General features: G+C 34.0%; 1 protein-coding gene and 1 long non-coding RNA gene across 2 annotated transcripts; both read left to right on the forward strand.

Annotated features, from left to right (window-relative positions):
- Positions 1 to 1,718: 1,718 nt before the first annotated feature.
- LOC114382194 lies at positions 1,719 to 12,793 on the forward strand. The gene is made up of 3 exons (XR_003660207.1): positions 1,719 to 2,143; positions 2,350 to 12,149; positions 12,244 to 12,793. It is a non-coding gene; the product is annotated as an uncharacterized LOC114382194 (long non-coding RNA).
- A 2,086-nt stretch (positions 12,794 to 14,879) lies between these two features.
- Positions 14,880 to 15,738, forward strand: LOC114382193 (late embryogenesis abundant protein At1g64065-like; the record flags this gene model as incomplete). Its single annotated transcript, XM_028341453.1, has 1 exon — positions 14,880 to 15,738. A coding segment is annotated over one exon (594 nt), but the record flags the coding sequence as incomplete, so codon positions are not given.
- Between the last annotated feature and the right edge of the window lie 207 nt (positions 15,739 to 15,945).

The following is a 15,945-nucleotide window of genomic DNA, read 5'->3' on the forward strand; positions in this document are numbered from 1 at the left end:
CTACAATAAAAAATTACAGTCCATTAAAATTGTATGCATGTGAATATAAAACTGTATCCATGTGAACCCTCAGCATGCCCATGCCCTAGCTTGCAAATCATCAATGCCCTAGCCTGCTGCATGTCATCCTAACCTGCAAACAGTGCCCTAGTAGCTGGTGTGTGAAGGCAGAACCAGTGCCCTAGTAGCTGGTGTGTGAAGGCGTGAAGGCAGAACCTCGCATGCATGGTATCCACGTTGGTCTCGCAAGAACCAATGGCGGGACCGATCCACGTTGCAAATGTCCCGCCATTGGTATTGGCGGGTTGCCCTGTCAGCAAGTATCTCGCTGGAGCTAGTGGCGGCACACCTTGAACCGCAATTGGTGCTGGCGGCACCCAGCCACATCAGCAGCATTCTCGCCAGAGCTAGTGGCGGCATCGTCGGTATCGCTGGTGCAGCTGGCGGCATCCAACACAAAATAGACCCCCCCAACAATTACTTTCGAAAGGGACCCTAATCCGTAAATAGTTTCTAAATATGACCCTCTGTCGTAAATTTTCCTTCACACTCACAAACATGGTTCACTTAACATCATTTTCATTTTTTTATTACCTACTTCTGTTGACTTCTTTTCGATGCAGAACCTTTTGCAAGTCCCATTCTCTTTTCATAGCCAATGGATGTACAGATACCCAAAGTATGTTTTATTCCACTATGATGGCAACAAACATTTCATTCAAGTAAGGACGTATGGTAGCAAATGTTTTTTTGATGATGGCCTAAAGGAATTCAGAAGGGCACACGATCTAAATGAGAGTGTCATTCTTCGTTTTGTTGCTTTTGACAAAAATACTACTTTCTCCGTTGATGTCATCGGACCTACACACATGCAGTTGTGTGTAAAGCCCGTTGTATCATCCGGTAGACATATTTTTACAACTGATGTCACAAAGGAGATGATACAGCTCAGCCTCCCTTTGGTGGGTTTTATTGCACCTTTTATCATTTATAATCATTTGTAATTGTTTTTTTTCCTTCCATTGCCTGCTCATTCCTTCCTGATCAAATTATTTGACCATTCTTTTCGTTGTTCATACAGATTCTTCCAACAGTAGCTTCTAGATTTGTCTATGGTTCCAAAAAATTTATTACCCTTCAGTGTGGACTGGCAAAATGCACCCAGTGGGATGTTACCATCCACAATGATACGCCATCAATTGCTGACCCATGGTTCCACTTTCTTCATGAAAAAAAGATTGATGCCCGGAGATGAGGTAGTCTTATACTACCGGTTTGATGACCATGCATGGGAACTGCCGATCAGGAAATATATTGAATGGGACAACGACGACATCAACTTTGACGACTGACTTTTCTTCAATGAACAAAATTATTTTGTATTTTTTAACATTTTGAACAATTTTTCCTTTTGTTATCATCCAACGACATTAGTATTTTTATCCCGTTTGACATGCATATCCAACAACATATTAACTACCTCCTCACATAATTTACAATTTCTTCTAAAGATTTTTGTTTTGCTTTCTAATTTTGTTGGAGCACATCTTTATTTTTTTGCCTTATTTTTGGATGGATGGTTGCTATTATTTCCTAAACCTCATATTTTCTGATGTTTATCTTTAGACATTGATTTTGTTGTTTGTCGTTTATGCCTTTGCTTGAAAAAAACAACACCTCTTTCTGCAAGTTCGTCTTCTCATGGCTTTGTGCAAACAAGAAGGTTCGATATTTCTGTGGGTGACTGTTGTGTTCAATTGTGTTGCATTATTTTCAACATTTGTATTTCCCTGTGTGTCTCTTTTTAGTCTTGCCAATTTTTTATTTTTTTTTTTCATTTTTCTTTACAATCAATCCTTTAAAAAAAACTATCTACATAACATTTATACCACTTACAAGATATAAGTCCCGACGTCTGCACGAGCGTAAAACTAGTTTCAATACACAAATAAGAGTATGCCCGTGCATCGGCATGGGCTCACGGGCTAGTTAACTAAAACAAGAGAATTTGGAAATTCTCACACGCACACACTGCGGCCTCACTCTCGCTCGCAACCCTAGCTCCCACTCTCGCTCGACGCTGTTTCCGCTTGCTCGCGGTGGTTCAGAGCAATCTCTCTCGCACGCACGGTGGTCATAACTGGTTCATCTCTCTTCCTATCTCAGAGATCAATAATCCGTGTTTCGTTTTTTCTTTGATTGTTGTTTCAATTTTGATTTTATTGATTTATATTTTGTTTTTTTATTTCATTTATATGTTTTTCACTGATTGATTTCTTAGTGGGTGTGGATTTGGATGAGTTTGGGGTCGAGCTAGGTAGTGAGCACCGTGTGTTTGTGAATATGCAGGAAAGGGAAAGTGAGAATAATTGATTGATTGGTGCGGAATGTACATGTCGCAGTTCTTTCAAGTCAGTATGTTTGATGCATTTGTACTTGGGTATCTAGTTTTTCAGTTTTGGTTTGAAGACATGCACATAGATACAGGGTGAGGCTTTATCTCCTTTGCAAAACAGGGCAAATTCCGAATAGGCCAAAGTATGAATAATTGGTAGTGTGTGCTAAGGTTTGAGTTGGTTGTTACAGTTTTGTTTTGATTGATGCATTGGATCTTTGTTGTTTTTGTGCCTATCTTTGTTATGTGTTAATTCTGATCTGGAAAACATACAAATCTACACATGATAAGTTTTAATCTAATGCAACTAACATACTAATCTACTCTTGAATTCTCATAAATTTGGTGGGAAAAAAATAGAAAACAGAGAATGACATTACATAATTAATTTAGATAAAGACTTAGTAGATTTCCTTTAGAATGGTATACCCAAATGACTGCATAAAATGACTAGAGAAAAGCGTACCTTAGCAAGCTACTTTTCCAAGTTCACAGACTGAAATCATAGAAATTGCAAAATTGGATTAAATTGCCTACGATTAGATTACCAAGATTGGATTAGATTAACAAAATCAGATTAAGTCGTTGTGGACTTGTGGTTATGATTCATGAGTATATGACAAAAATTGTTGACTACCTGCACTTCAAGAAGCTGGCTTGTGGACTCTGAAAAGGAAATAATATTAATTGTTTCTACTGGATATTGGACCTGGATGACTGAACAACAATCATAAGTTAGTAAGCCATGTCTTATCTGTAACAACTGTGAGCACATGAATCAGACAGCACATGGCAGAGGATATAAATGATAGAACAATGCAGATTCAGAAGTTCCTGGACGAAGTGGAAAAATATAATCCATTTTTTTATTTCATTATTGAAGCACTTTTCCCCATTTCTGCAATTAGATAATTTTGTGGACATCATGTCCAAAAACACAAGTTCCTTTGAGAAAGAAACACCTTTTGCCGAGGCTGCTCTCATGGAGATCCCCTTCCAACATAAAGAAACCATGGAATTTGGAATACTTGGGTATGATCCTAATTAAGTTTTACTAGGTATGAACAAAACCAAGCATTATGCATAACTAAAACCTTTTGGTGCCTAAGTGTATCTTCATTGTCATGAATAGTTTTAGAATTACTTTCTAGCTATGATGCTTATCCATTTCATTGCTACGTGATTGCCAACACTATCATCAATTGTCATTTTGTGCTTGTTACTCGAACCTATGCTAAAGTATATTGGGAAAAATTCGAGTTTCACATTGGTTAGTGCCAAGATAGAGTATATAAGTGGGGACAAGCCTCACCCTATGAACTAGTTATTGGGGTCGAGTTCAGGTCCAAACTTACATTCTAAGATGATATCAAAATCTGTCTTATATCCATTAAACGGGTCACCCACTATGTTATGCACGCACCAAGCCCAAAAATGTTGGGCGTGAGGGGGTGTATTGGAAAAACCCAAGTCTTACATCGGTTAGAGATAGTGTCAAAATAGAATATATAAGTGAAAGACAATCCTCACCTCAAAAGCTAGCTCATAGGGGGAGGGTTGTCCCCACTTATATATTCTATCTTGGCACTATCTCTAACCGATGTAGAACGAGTTTTTCCCAATAAAGTAAAGTATGAAATAATTAGAAATTTGGTAGAAATCGTTTTGAATCCCCAAATAACAATAATTGATCGAATTTATCAGGACAAGATGGATATATTCAACTAATGTTTTAATGATAGTGTATTATTCAACTAGTAAGCTATTTGATAAAAAAAAGGATTAAAACATAAAAAAGCCTCTCTTCCTTCTCATAAGTTCAATGAGACTCTAATACTTTTTGCTTCTATGTGACAGTAGCAGAGATAAACTGACACAATGTAAAAGCAATTTGATAAAAACTTATAGTTTACTAAGCTATGAAACAAACCTGATGCAACCAAGGTAAGCTACGTTGTGTGTCACCAACATTAACTTGCTCTAAACAACATTTGAATTATCTTGCTTCTTCTACAACACATGAAAATGAATAAAATATGTAAATCTATCATCACACTTACAGCTCATAAAACAAAATAATTACAACAAATTCATTAAACTCTTACATGTCATTCTCAAATCTCAACGTGACTACTTTATGACACTGAAACAAAATAAAAGTGCAAAACCTATGTTTTTATCTCAAATCATCCAAAATTAGGTCAAAATGAGAGAGAGGAGAAGATTTACATTGAAACAAATAAGAAGTGCAAAGCCTAGCAATGCAAGAAATTAAGGCAAACAAAATTAGGTTAGAATGAGATAAAGAGCAAAGATAAAGAACGAGCAAAGCATATTAAAAATTAAAATGTTTCAACGCCTTGTCCGAGAGTGAGGGATGATAGGGAATGAGAGCATTGAAAGCACCGCAACCCCTATTTGCAAGCTTTTTGAGCTAGCAAATGAGAATGAGCTAAAGATTTGAGAATGAGCATCGGGTCTTCATGTCACAACTATAATAAACAAAAAAATTTAATTATGGTTTTACTCCTTCAAATTAAATGATTAGTGTAAGGGGTCCATCTCAGTTAGTTGAGTAAGATGCGTGAGTTATTGTACCTCTCTCACATTTTGATTCTCCCACAGATAAAAAATATTAAATGATAATTTTTTTTCTCATAGTAAAATTTATAGTATTTTTAGTTTTTTAAAAAGCTTAATTATCAATTTGGTCACCAAATTTTAAAACTCTTCAATTTGGTCCTTAAATTTTCTTAAAATGTCTCAATTAGTTCCTTTTCGTCAAATGACGTTGATGTCTTTAGGATGCGAATTCTGGCAGTTTAATTTACAAATAGTGACAGCTAAAAATCACCACTATTTTTCTGTCAAATCCACAAATAGGTTCTCAGTTGCACACTTGTTCTTGTTGTTTCTCATTGGGGTGGGACTTTGCATGCGTGAGTTGAAAAAGGAAACAAGATTTTTAGCATAAGCATGATGATGATGATGTTGGATTGAAATATTTGTGGTGCAGAAATATCTGAAGGCCATAGTCCCATCCTCTATTAGGTCTTGTTGTATAGTGCTGCAAATGGATAGATCCTTAGATTTTTGTCTAACCCCCTCGTAATATCTGAATCGTTGTTTGTTGCCATCCTCACCTTCCTGTCCCTGTCAATCCCCACTTCCACCCACATGTGTGTGGTGCACCGCATCACCTGGTTCGCATTGACCCAACTCTGCCATCGTCGGTGCATAGTGCACAAACAATAAGAACAAGTGTGCAACTTCTTGGTCCTAGCATTTTTTGGGAAGAAGCAGCTTCGTAATATTTCGCTGAATGATTCGCTTTCGTCTATTGGAGAATTTGTTCCGGCTAATGAACATGTTGATATAGTTCTTGACAGATTACCAGATGAATTTGAGTCATTGGTTATGCTTATTAGTTATAGGTTTGAGCCTCTCACGATTGATGAAGTCAAAACTTTTCTTCTTGCTCATGAGACTCGCATTGACAAGTCTTGCAAGAAATCAATTGCTTCCATCAATCTCACTAAAGTTTTTAAACCTAATTTTTGCCTCAATTCCTCGAAGCAAGTGTGTTCCTACACTACTCCAGAGCTGCAAGCCAATCTTGCTTAGGCTCAACACAGTGCTGCTCACAGCACTAACCCGATCTACAATAACTACTATGGAGGTAATCGTTTCCTCAACAATTGTTGTGGAAGTTGCTGCAATTTCTCTCGCGATGGTTGTGGTGGTGGTCGCAACTATGGTCATGGTGGTAGATAGTCTAACATTAAGTGTCAAATCTATCATAAATATGGTCATGTGGCTTCCTATTGCTATTACAGGCATGATGATAACTATGTCTCTACTCAACCAATGGCCTATCCAAATCAGAATCAGTACTCAAATCAAAATCACAATCAAAAGAACCAACACCCAAACCAATACCAAAATCAGTATCCCACTAACCAACATCCAAACCAATATCCCACTCAATCTTCCCATTCATATCCTAATCAGCCTCCATATCGGAATGCTCCACCTCAACGCAAAAATCCACCACCACAAGCTCATCTAACTCGTGCTCAGTGCTCCTCTCCACAAAATTGGTATCCAGATTTAGGTGCATCTCACCATGTTACAAATGTTTCTCAAAATATTCAACAGACCACACCCTTTGAAGGACCAGATCAAATTACTATTGGTAATGGTCAGGGATTAAAATCAATTCATAAGGTGTAACCTCCTTTTAATTCGCAAACTCCTCTTGTTCTTAAGAACCGGCTATTTGTTCCTTCTATAACCAAAAACTTGATGAGTGTCAGTCAGTTTTGTAGAAATAACTCTATTCTTGAGTTTCATTCTTAGTTTTGCTTGGTCAAATCTCTTGTCTCTAAAGAGGTCCTTCTTCAAGGGTTGGCTGGTGCTGATAACCTTTACCAATTCCCTAATCTGCTTTAGTCATCTAGACAGCAACTCAAGTCTCATTTCACTATCAATGCCATTTCATCTGATGTTTCAGAACCTGTCTTCAGAGCATCTTCTTCAAATTTTGTTTCCAATTATGTAAATAGTATTAATGATGCTTCTGTTGTAAATACAATTTCTAATAGTTCTATTTCTTTTGCCACTTGGCATTCTAGATTTGGACATCCTATTGTTGATACTATGAAACTTGTATTCAAACTCTGTAATCTGCCTATGATCAATAAAACAGGTTCTGACTTTTGTTCACATTGTTGCATTGGTAAATCCCATAGACTTCCTTCCTCCCCTTCTCTTAGTGTCTATTCCACTCCTTTTGAACTTATCTATACTGATTTGTGGGGTCCTTCTCCTCTTGTGTCCAGCACTGGTTACAGATATCATGCAATCTGTTAGGTTACCGATTAAGCAAGTGTATGAAGGAAGGACACATGGAAAGTATAAGAGGAAGACGGAGCACCAGCCAGAACCAGGATTAGTTAGTAGTTAGCCTTGTAACTATTCAAGTCAGTTAAAGGCAGTTAGTTAGTTAGTTGTCACCTATAAATAGAGATGGACAGCCTGGAATTACTCATTCGGGAGTAATCACGGTGGTTGGTTAGGGAGGCTAGGCTCCAATCCCTAGATGTGCATTTGTACTACAAAAGTAATAAAACGAGAGATTAGGCTGGTACCATCACAATCTTTGTTGATGCACACAACATATTTACTTGGCTATACTTGTTAAAAAGTAAATCAGACACCCTAACTATTTTTAAACAGTTTCAAACTATGTTTAAAACTCAATTAAACCTACCTATTAAAGCTGTTGGGAGATGAATATAGGCATTTCTCTAAGTATCTTACCAATCTTGGTATTATGCATTGACCAATCTGTCCTCATATGCACCATTAGAATGGGATTGTGGAGAGGAAACACGGACACATACTAGAAACAGTTTTAACTATGTTGTCTCATGCCTCAATGACACTTGACTATTGGGATCATGCTGTCATTTCTAGTGTTTACCTAATAAATAGACTTCCTTATTTAGCAATTGAAAATGAAGTACCTTATCAAAGACTGTTTCACAAGCTGCCAAAATACAAATTCCTCAAAGTCTTTGGCTGTGCCTGTTTTCCTCTTCTCAGGTCCTATAATCAGCACAAGCTGCAACCAAGGTCTAAAGAATGTATATTTTTGGGTTACTCTCTTTCCCACGAAGGCTCTAAATGCCTTGCTGCAGATGACAGAATATACATCTCCAAAGATATAATTTTCAATGAAATTAGATTTCCCTTTGCTTGAAAGAAAAGAATTGTTTACCCCAAGTTGGTCAGTGGAATATGATGAACAAGGTATTGTATACATTTTACCATTATTTGTTTTCAAGCAGTAAGGAAATGCAAGTATTTTACCTTGTTTTTGTAAAAACAATAAAATAAAGGGAAATGGTAATATTTTTAAGTCATTTATAACAAGACTATTTTTGCTCAACATTTTGGTCCTATTTAAATTATGAAATTCCTAGGTATGTGCTATTCCTGTTTAGTGTGGATTTTGATCTGAAGCGTATTTGTGTAATTGGCCTTGGTTTATATTTTTTATACTTCCTATTGTTGAAAATACTTTTGTCGCTTCGGTATTAAATTTGTAGGATTTTCTTAAAAAATAAAGGATTTGTAAATATTAATTGAAATCATAGAGTTTGAAAAAAAAAAACAAATATATTTCTAACCCCTATAAAATATTTCTCTACTTTAGTTTTTTTATAAGATTTTGTCATTGTTATAATAATTTTAAAACTGTAAATTTGTTTAAATTATATAATTGACACAATAGTGTCAATTCTTGTTTATTTTAGATGTGGATGTGGGTGAATGATTTATTTAGTTGAAGAATTTGTATTTGATTTCTTTCATATATAAAATTTTCTTGAACTAGTGACAATTACGTTTTGTGAATGAGATTAGTGTTTGATCCAATACATTTTGACCTAGATCTATGATATTTTATCTAAGACTAAAAATATTATAATTTTCTTATATAGTTTTTATATTGGAAAATATTTATTTTAGCCCCATTATTTAAATTTTTCTTTAATATATGATTGTAATATCATTAGGAAATACCAACACATACTAAAACAATAAAAGAAAATTTTAGAAAAATCAAAATTGACAAAAATTATTAGGATTAAAATAAAAAAGAAGGCTTATTACTAGCATCAGAATCATAAAAGTCAGAACCATTATTGGGAGTATATGAAAGCCTTACATCTCAAAATTAAAATGAATTTCATATTGTTAAAAGATTCAACACTTGGATATAAAAATCTATTTAACCCATTACTATGTCATGTTATTTTCCTTATATTTTGGTTAGTAACTACTTTTATTTATTATGTCTCTTGTATTTTTAGAGTTAATTCAGTTTTTGGTTCTATTTTTTTTTCAAAAATTGTATTTTTTGTCTCTAAATAATATTGTGTTTTTGGTCTTTTATTTTTCTAAAATTTTAGTCTGTTATTAAGTAACAATGTTATTTGATAACATGATTGCTACATTGGTTGTCCAATAACTTGTTATGTCATCAAAGAGTCAAACAAGATTGTCGCGTGTATTTTTTTTTTAAAGAAAATTGTGCTTTTTAGTTTGTCGTGACAAACTAGTAGAACGTCATATTATCAGTTAAGTAACATGACACAACATCACTTAATGGACCTTGACTTACAACAAATACTAAAATCAAACATAAAAAAATTTATGGTAATAACGCAAATTAAAAGTTTAGGTAGTAATTTAAGATTAAATTACACTCGCACACGTTTTTTTTTTAAATTGCACATGATATCTTTTACTATCCTACAAAAAAAACTATTAATTATCTAGTTTATATTACACTCAGACCCCCTCTCTCCTAAACACTATTCAATAATTTAATAGAAAGTAAGCATGTATTAGTCACATGACTTATGAAAATTTATGTTTAAAATATTTTCACTTCCTTCCTCTTAACTCCATAAAAGATGTCATCATTTTCAACCGGAAAATATTATAACACTCTTCTTTCTTTTTCTTTTTCCTCCAATTAGACTTGAATCTAACTTTTTGTTGAATGTGAACTCACTTTGTTGATACACATGTGTTAATATCTTTCCTTCTTTTTTTTAGTTCAATTTTTCTGTGCGTGTTAGGTCATTTAGTTGTTGCATTTTTTCTTAGACGAATTTCTAGCAATGTCTATTGATTGAATATGATTTTTTATTTCAAATTTTAGTGTTATGCCAGTTTTTAACTCCTTTGTTTGAAATATTTATTTTTTATGGTTAGATGTTCGATATAATATCTCAATCAAAAGTTGCATCTTCTTCAATTGTTAGAAAGGATAATTTTGGTTTTAAAATGAAAATGTTAAAATAATTTTGTTTGTTCACATATTTTAATTAATGTTAGTTAACAACATTAATAGGAGGGATAAAAGTAATGTGAAAAAAATGGGTTATCATGTAAAATGAGACATTTAAAATAGAAGTATAATGTTTTTAATAAATACAAGTATCCTATAAGAAGAATAGAAGTATAATATTTTTAATAAATTGTATGTTCTACAACTTTAAGAAATAAAAAAAAGTTATGAAATTGTGATAATGAATAAGACTTAATATATATAATTTAATAATTTTTTTGGATAGAGCAGCTCCTTAACTTATGTCCATAAGGCCCATGATATTGATAGTCGGTTTAATCTTGGCACCCTCACCTTTATTGTTTTGACAAAAATATCCTTAACGGAAACTATTATATAAAATTAAACAGCGCAATTTACGGAAACTACTTTTACAAAAAGCTAAAGAAGTAGAGGGTGAGAAGAAGAAAAAAAGGTTTGTTAATGACATGGGCCTGTCCATATGGGTTACATTTTCAGCCCACACCCACAGCAGCCCAACTCAGCCGACGCAATTATTAAACAACCTAACCCGGTTTACCAATTACCAACCCCGAGTGCTAGCATCCCCAAATTTTAGAATCAAACAAACCTCAGTACCAAGAACCCTATGCCTTCACAAACCCTAACATCGATTCAGATCGTTTGTTCGCACTTCAATCTCCAAGTGATAGGTACACTCTTCTCTCCCCATTCACTCGCATTGACTTTTGCTAGTTGAAGTCTTTCATTGTTGTCAAATTCAGATCTGGTTTCCCTTTCTCCCTCTTGTATCTTATCGATTTTGGTTCATGGCATGCCTCTGTAACTTTGTTTCTTTCTTCATGTAATCCTTGCAGCAAGAACTTTGTTTCTGTACTTTATTTTCCACCAATTAAAACTTACGAATCTGTACTGACAATTGTTACATGTAATTAAAGCGGGTCAATTGATATATCTTGGGAATAACTTTTTACATTATCACTTGTATTATTATTTTTTCTCTGGTGCATCTACTGTGAACACCTAAAAATTGACAATGTATTTGAGATTTTACTTAGCACTGCATTTTAGCCAAATGCACCATACATGTTTAGCTGACTTCTTCCTCATACATGCTGGTTTTTTTCTTTCTCTTTAAAACTTGAGTCTGTCTATTATTGTATAAGCACTTAGATATCATATAATTTATTTTTATAATTGAAGAAATCAGTTTAAACTATTTTCACATAAGATATAAGTTGTTTTCATTATTTATCCTAGAATGCTTACTGAAGATAAGCCAAAGTAAACTTTAAATAAGCTCTTCTAAACATACCTTAATTTGATCATTGCTTAGGAATGAGAATGCATGGTTCCAGCTTGAATATATTTAAAATGCTGAGAAATGTGATTATTTTAGTAGGGATCAGGTGCCAAATCCAAGGTCTCATATCTATAGATTCTATACTTATTATTGTTGAAACCACATTGAAACTCATCAAATTTGTTTTTAGAATAGGAAGCCTAACATAGTTTCTTTACTGAATGTGGGCTCCCACAGACAATGGCTTACCTCAGTTTTAAGGTTTCTCCACCAGATGTGTACTGAAGTGTGGCCTTTATTAAATTCAACCCTGTTGAGCAGTTATTTAGGTTTTCAGAGAGGAAGATGGGGGAGGGGGAAACTGTGTTTTTATATTTTATTGTTGAATAGTAATTGAGTTATTATATTTTATCATTTAATACTACCTTTCATAAACTGTAAACTTTTTCCCTCGTTGACTAGCTGAAAAATTAACATTGTGGATCATGACTCCCTTTTTGACAGCTCAATTTGTTGGAAAATATTAAGTTGTGGATGTAATTGACTTGTTGATATCAACATTGAAAGTAAGCCTTCCTTCTTAAATGTTGTCTGTCTCTGATTTGTTGTGATGTCCCTTTGTCATCTCCTTTCAATTGCCTCTTCATTCTCCCTCACCAGGTTGTGTTTCTTCCTGTGTTGGTTGGTGCTTTTCTTAGTCAATATTTCCAATCTCTTGTTAAATTTGGCATGCAGGTAAAGTCAATATTTTATAATTGCATTATTAAGCATAGGCAGCTTGCTGCTTGCTACCTTTTTTGTGAATGTTGGTTCAATTTCACATATCTGCTGTATCACATAGATACCAGGGCAGAGATTGAGTTTTTAGAAATGAAGATTAAACTTTTATTTCATTTTCTGGTTCAGTACGTAACAATGTGGCTCTCAAAAAGCTAGATATCTTCAAACACCTTCATTTACCAAATACATGTTGACAATTTTTTTTGCAAATTATTAGGAACAGAAACATAAACTTGAGTAATTAGATAGCAATTTGCTATGCATATTATACAAATGAATGCACTCAAATAATTCTGTAATTGACTGTTCGAAACTGTAAGATTTAATGCATTTTTATCTAACTAAAATTGTGTTTGAATAGGTAGAGTGTATGCCAGATTTTAACTAACTATTCTAATGTTTTTTTATATATGTTAAATAATTAATAATATATATATATATATGTTCAAAAAAAATATAAATATATATATAAGTTTTTAATATTATAAAATTATGATATTATTATATTTATTTAATATTATTTCTATATTATTTAATTATTAACATTATTATTATATATTAATATTGTTTGGCTACCATTTAACTAGATATGTTAAACTTTAAAACAAAAATATAAATATATATATGTAAGTTTTTAATATCATAAAATTATGATATTGTTATATTTATTTAATATTATTTTTATATTATTTAATTATTAACATTATTATTATATATTAATATTGTTTGGCTACAATTTAACTAGATATGTTAAACTTTAAAACAAATATATATATATATATATATATATATATATATATATATATATATACAAGTTTTTAATACTATAAAATTATGATATTATTATATTTATTTAATATTATTTCTGTAATATTTAATTATTAGCATTATTATTATATATTAATATTGTTTGCCTCTACATAAGCCAACCCTAGTGGTATATATGTTTTTTTTTGCTGAATCCCCTAATGATATATTGAAACCGCGCCGCAACATAGAGCCCTCTCTCTCTCTCTCCCTCCCTCCCTCCCTCTCTCTTCCCTCTCTCTCTGGGAAGAACAAAGTAGAAGAAGCAACAGAAAACAGAACCACCGAACCCACTCAGAACCACCAGTGCTTCGAAGTAGCGGCGCAAAAAACCGCTCTGCAACCCGCACCGCTCCGCCGCGACCCAAAACTGCGCCGCTACACATGTGCCCGTCGCGGATGGGTGCCACTCTGCTCCGCCCTGCTGCTATAGCGGCCGCAACGGCTGCTATTGACAACTATGTTAACACCACTTATTCTGATTGTTCAGACTTCAGTGACTATTCCCTTGCATTGAATGTTCTTTAAATGTGGTTACTACAAGTGTTCTCACATCTTTTGCAAACTCAAACCCTTGACTTGAATGAGACCTCTTTGATTGAAAACTACTACCAAATCTTGTGATAGACTCTGCTGTTAACAATTGATTGAGTATCATTCCTTGTTTTCTTCTTTTCCTCCAATTATTTATTATTTAATCTGTTTCCGTGTCGGTTCTCTCTATTTTTCTATATTTTGTAAGAGGCACTCTACTCCTTTGTTTTGTGTCTATCTATTCTTATGTGTTGTTAGTCCAAATAAGTCATTTGACCTTTTTTATACTAAACTTTTTGATAATTTTCTTTTTAAAATTAATATTTTTCTAAATGAAAATAAGTATAGCAAACATTATTTTAACCTATTGAAAGTATCTTCATTCAGTAGAGTTGTAGTATGTACTATTAGATAAAGTGTATTATAAAAAAAATAGTGTATTAGAGTCGATTAAAAAGGGGGGAAATTGTAGTACATCTTCGAATGTCAAAGTGTCAACTGTGGATGTAGTTAGTTCTTCGGTTCTGTCAAGCAAAAAAGCAATACCATCACTCCGCTTTTAATGGCAGTTCCGTTGAACAGCCTTTAAAGTGTAATCCTACGCATCCCCGTTCAACAGTTTCTCTTCTCAATTTTCGTGACTGCCGACTATCATTTGATAACGGATCCTTTGAAGGTAAGTTACCTTTAGGGTTTGTAAGTTATATATATGTCTTTGTTAGAAATTATAATGCTTTAATACGAGTCTTTATCCTGACTTGAATTAGGATTGCATTTTGAGAGATTTCATCTTTGATTTGCGGTGGATGTATGCGACCAACACCCACCCCTGATAACCTCAATTGCATTCCCAGGTATACCAATTTTCACCTTTCTTGTCTTTCGATCGAGCCGACAAGGAAACTAAATATTGGAAAGTTATGGCCTTTTGCATTTGTTAGAAAGGAAATGAAATTTGAAAAATTAAGATTATAAACTTTGTATCTGAAATCACTGGAGAGGACAACCCTGTAAGTTGTTATATTTCCCTCCAAACATCCAGTACATTTACATGTATATATAAGAAACAAATACCCCAAATATACTTGGTAGTTGGTATGACATCACTGTATATGTTTTTAACATTTGCTTACTGTATATGTTTTTAACATTTTCTTGACAATATAGGCTGATGAGAAGGAACAAGCAGAATAAAGGTAGGATCTGGTAAAGGGAGAAAAGTGTGCCTGACGGTGACAGGTGTTGTGATTGCAATTGTATTGCTAATTGTGATACTAGCGTTGACAGTGTTCAAAGCCAAGCATCCTGTTACCATAGTGGACTCAACGAAGCTAGAGGACTTTCACGTGAGCTTGGATCCAGTAAAACTAAGGGTAGATTTGAATGTGACCTTGGGAGTGGATGTCTCAGTGAAGAACCCGAACAAGGTGGGATTCCAGTATTCAGACAGCGCTGCCCACCTCAATTACAGAGGGCAGCTGATAGGTGAAGTCCCGATCTCTGCCGGAGAGATTTCATCCGGTGAGACCAAAGGATTCAATCTCACCCACACCATTATGGCCGACCGTTTGCTCTCCAATTCTCAGCTTTTATCTGATGTCACATCTGGTACATTGCCCCTAAGCACTTTCGTGAGGATGTCTGGGAAAGTCAGCATCTTAGGCTTTATCAAAGTCCATGTGGTTTCCTCCACTTCTTGTGATGTTGCAATTAATCTTTCTAATGGAACTGTTGGGAACCAAGAGTGCCAATACAAGACAAAACTTTGATTAGAGGTTTTTAGTTCAAGAGTGAAACTAGACTTTAGATTAGTAGACTATACACGTATTGCTTAATGATGAATTAATTTTGTTCATATTTCACTTTGTTTCATTTGTAGTTGTGATTTGTATCATACTAGACGGTCTCGACCTACACTCTCCCTTTAAGTTAAGCTCCACATCTTTATGCAATTTGTAGTTTTAATTAATATGTAATTACAGGGTATTTCTTTCCTTCCACTTTTAATTTTATTAAGGAATTGATACCCTGCTATAATTAATACTATTTTTTTAGAATTCAAAGCATTAGACATATCTGTTGATATTTATTATTCCAGTAGCAAAGCAATTTTGTGACCCCAAAGCAGGAAAAAAATTTCAGTCCTGTTATTGCATGTACTCCTACCCGCAAGTTATAACACCTGACATGTGTGATCATTTTTTCTTTCAAAACAAAAAATTGAGAGGAAACTGTATATAT

The sequence above is a fragment of the Glycine soja genome, chromosome 13 (assembly GCF_004193775.1).
Source record: "Glycine soja cultivar W05 chromosome 13, ASM419377v2, whole genome shotgun sequence".
Lineage (NCBI taxonomy): Eukaryota > Viridiplantae > Streptophyta > Magnoliopsida > Fabales > Fabaceae > Glycine > Glycine soja.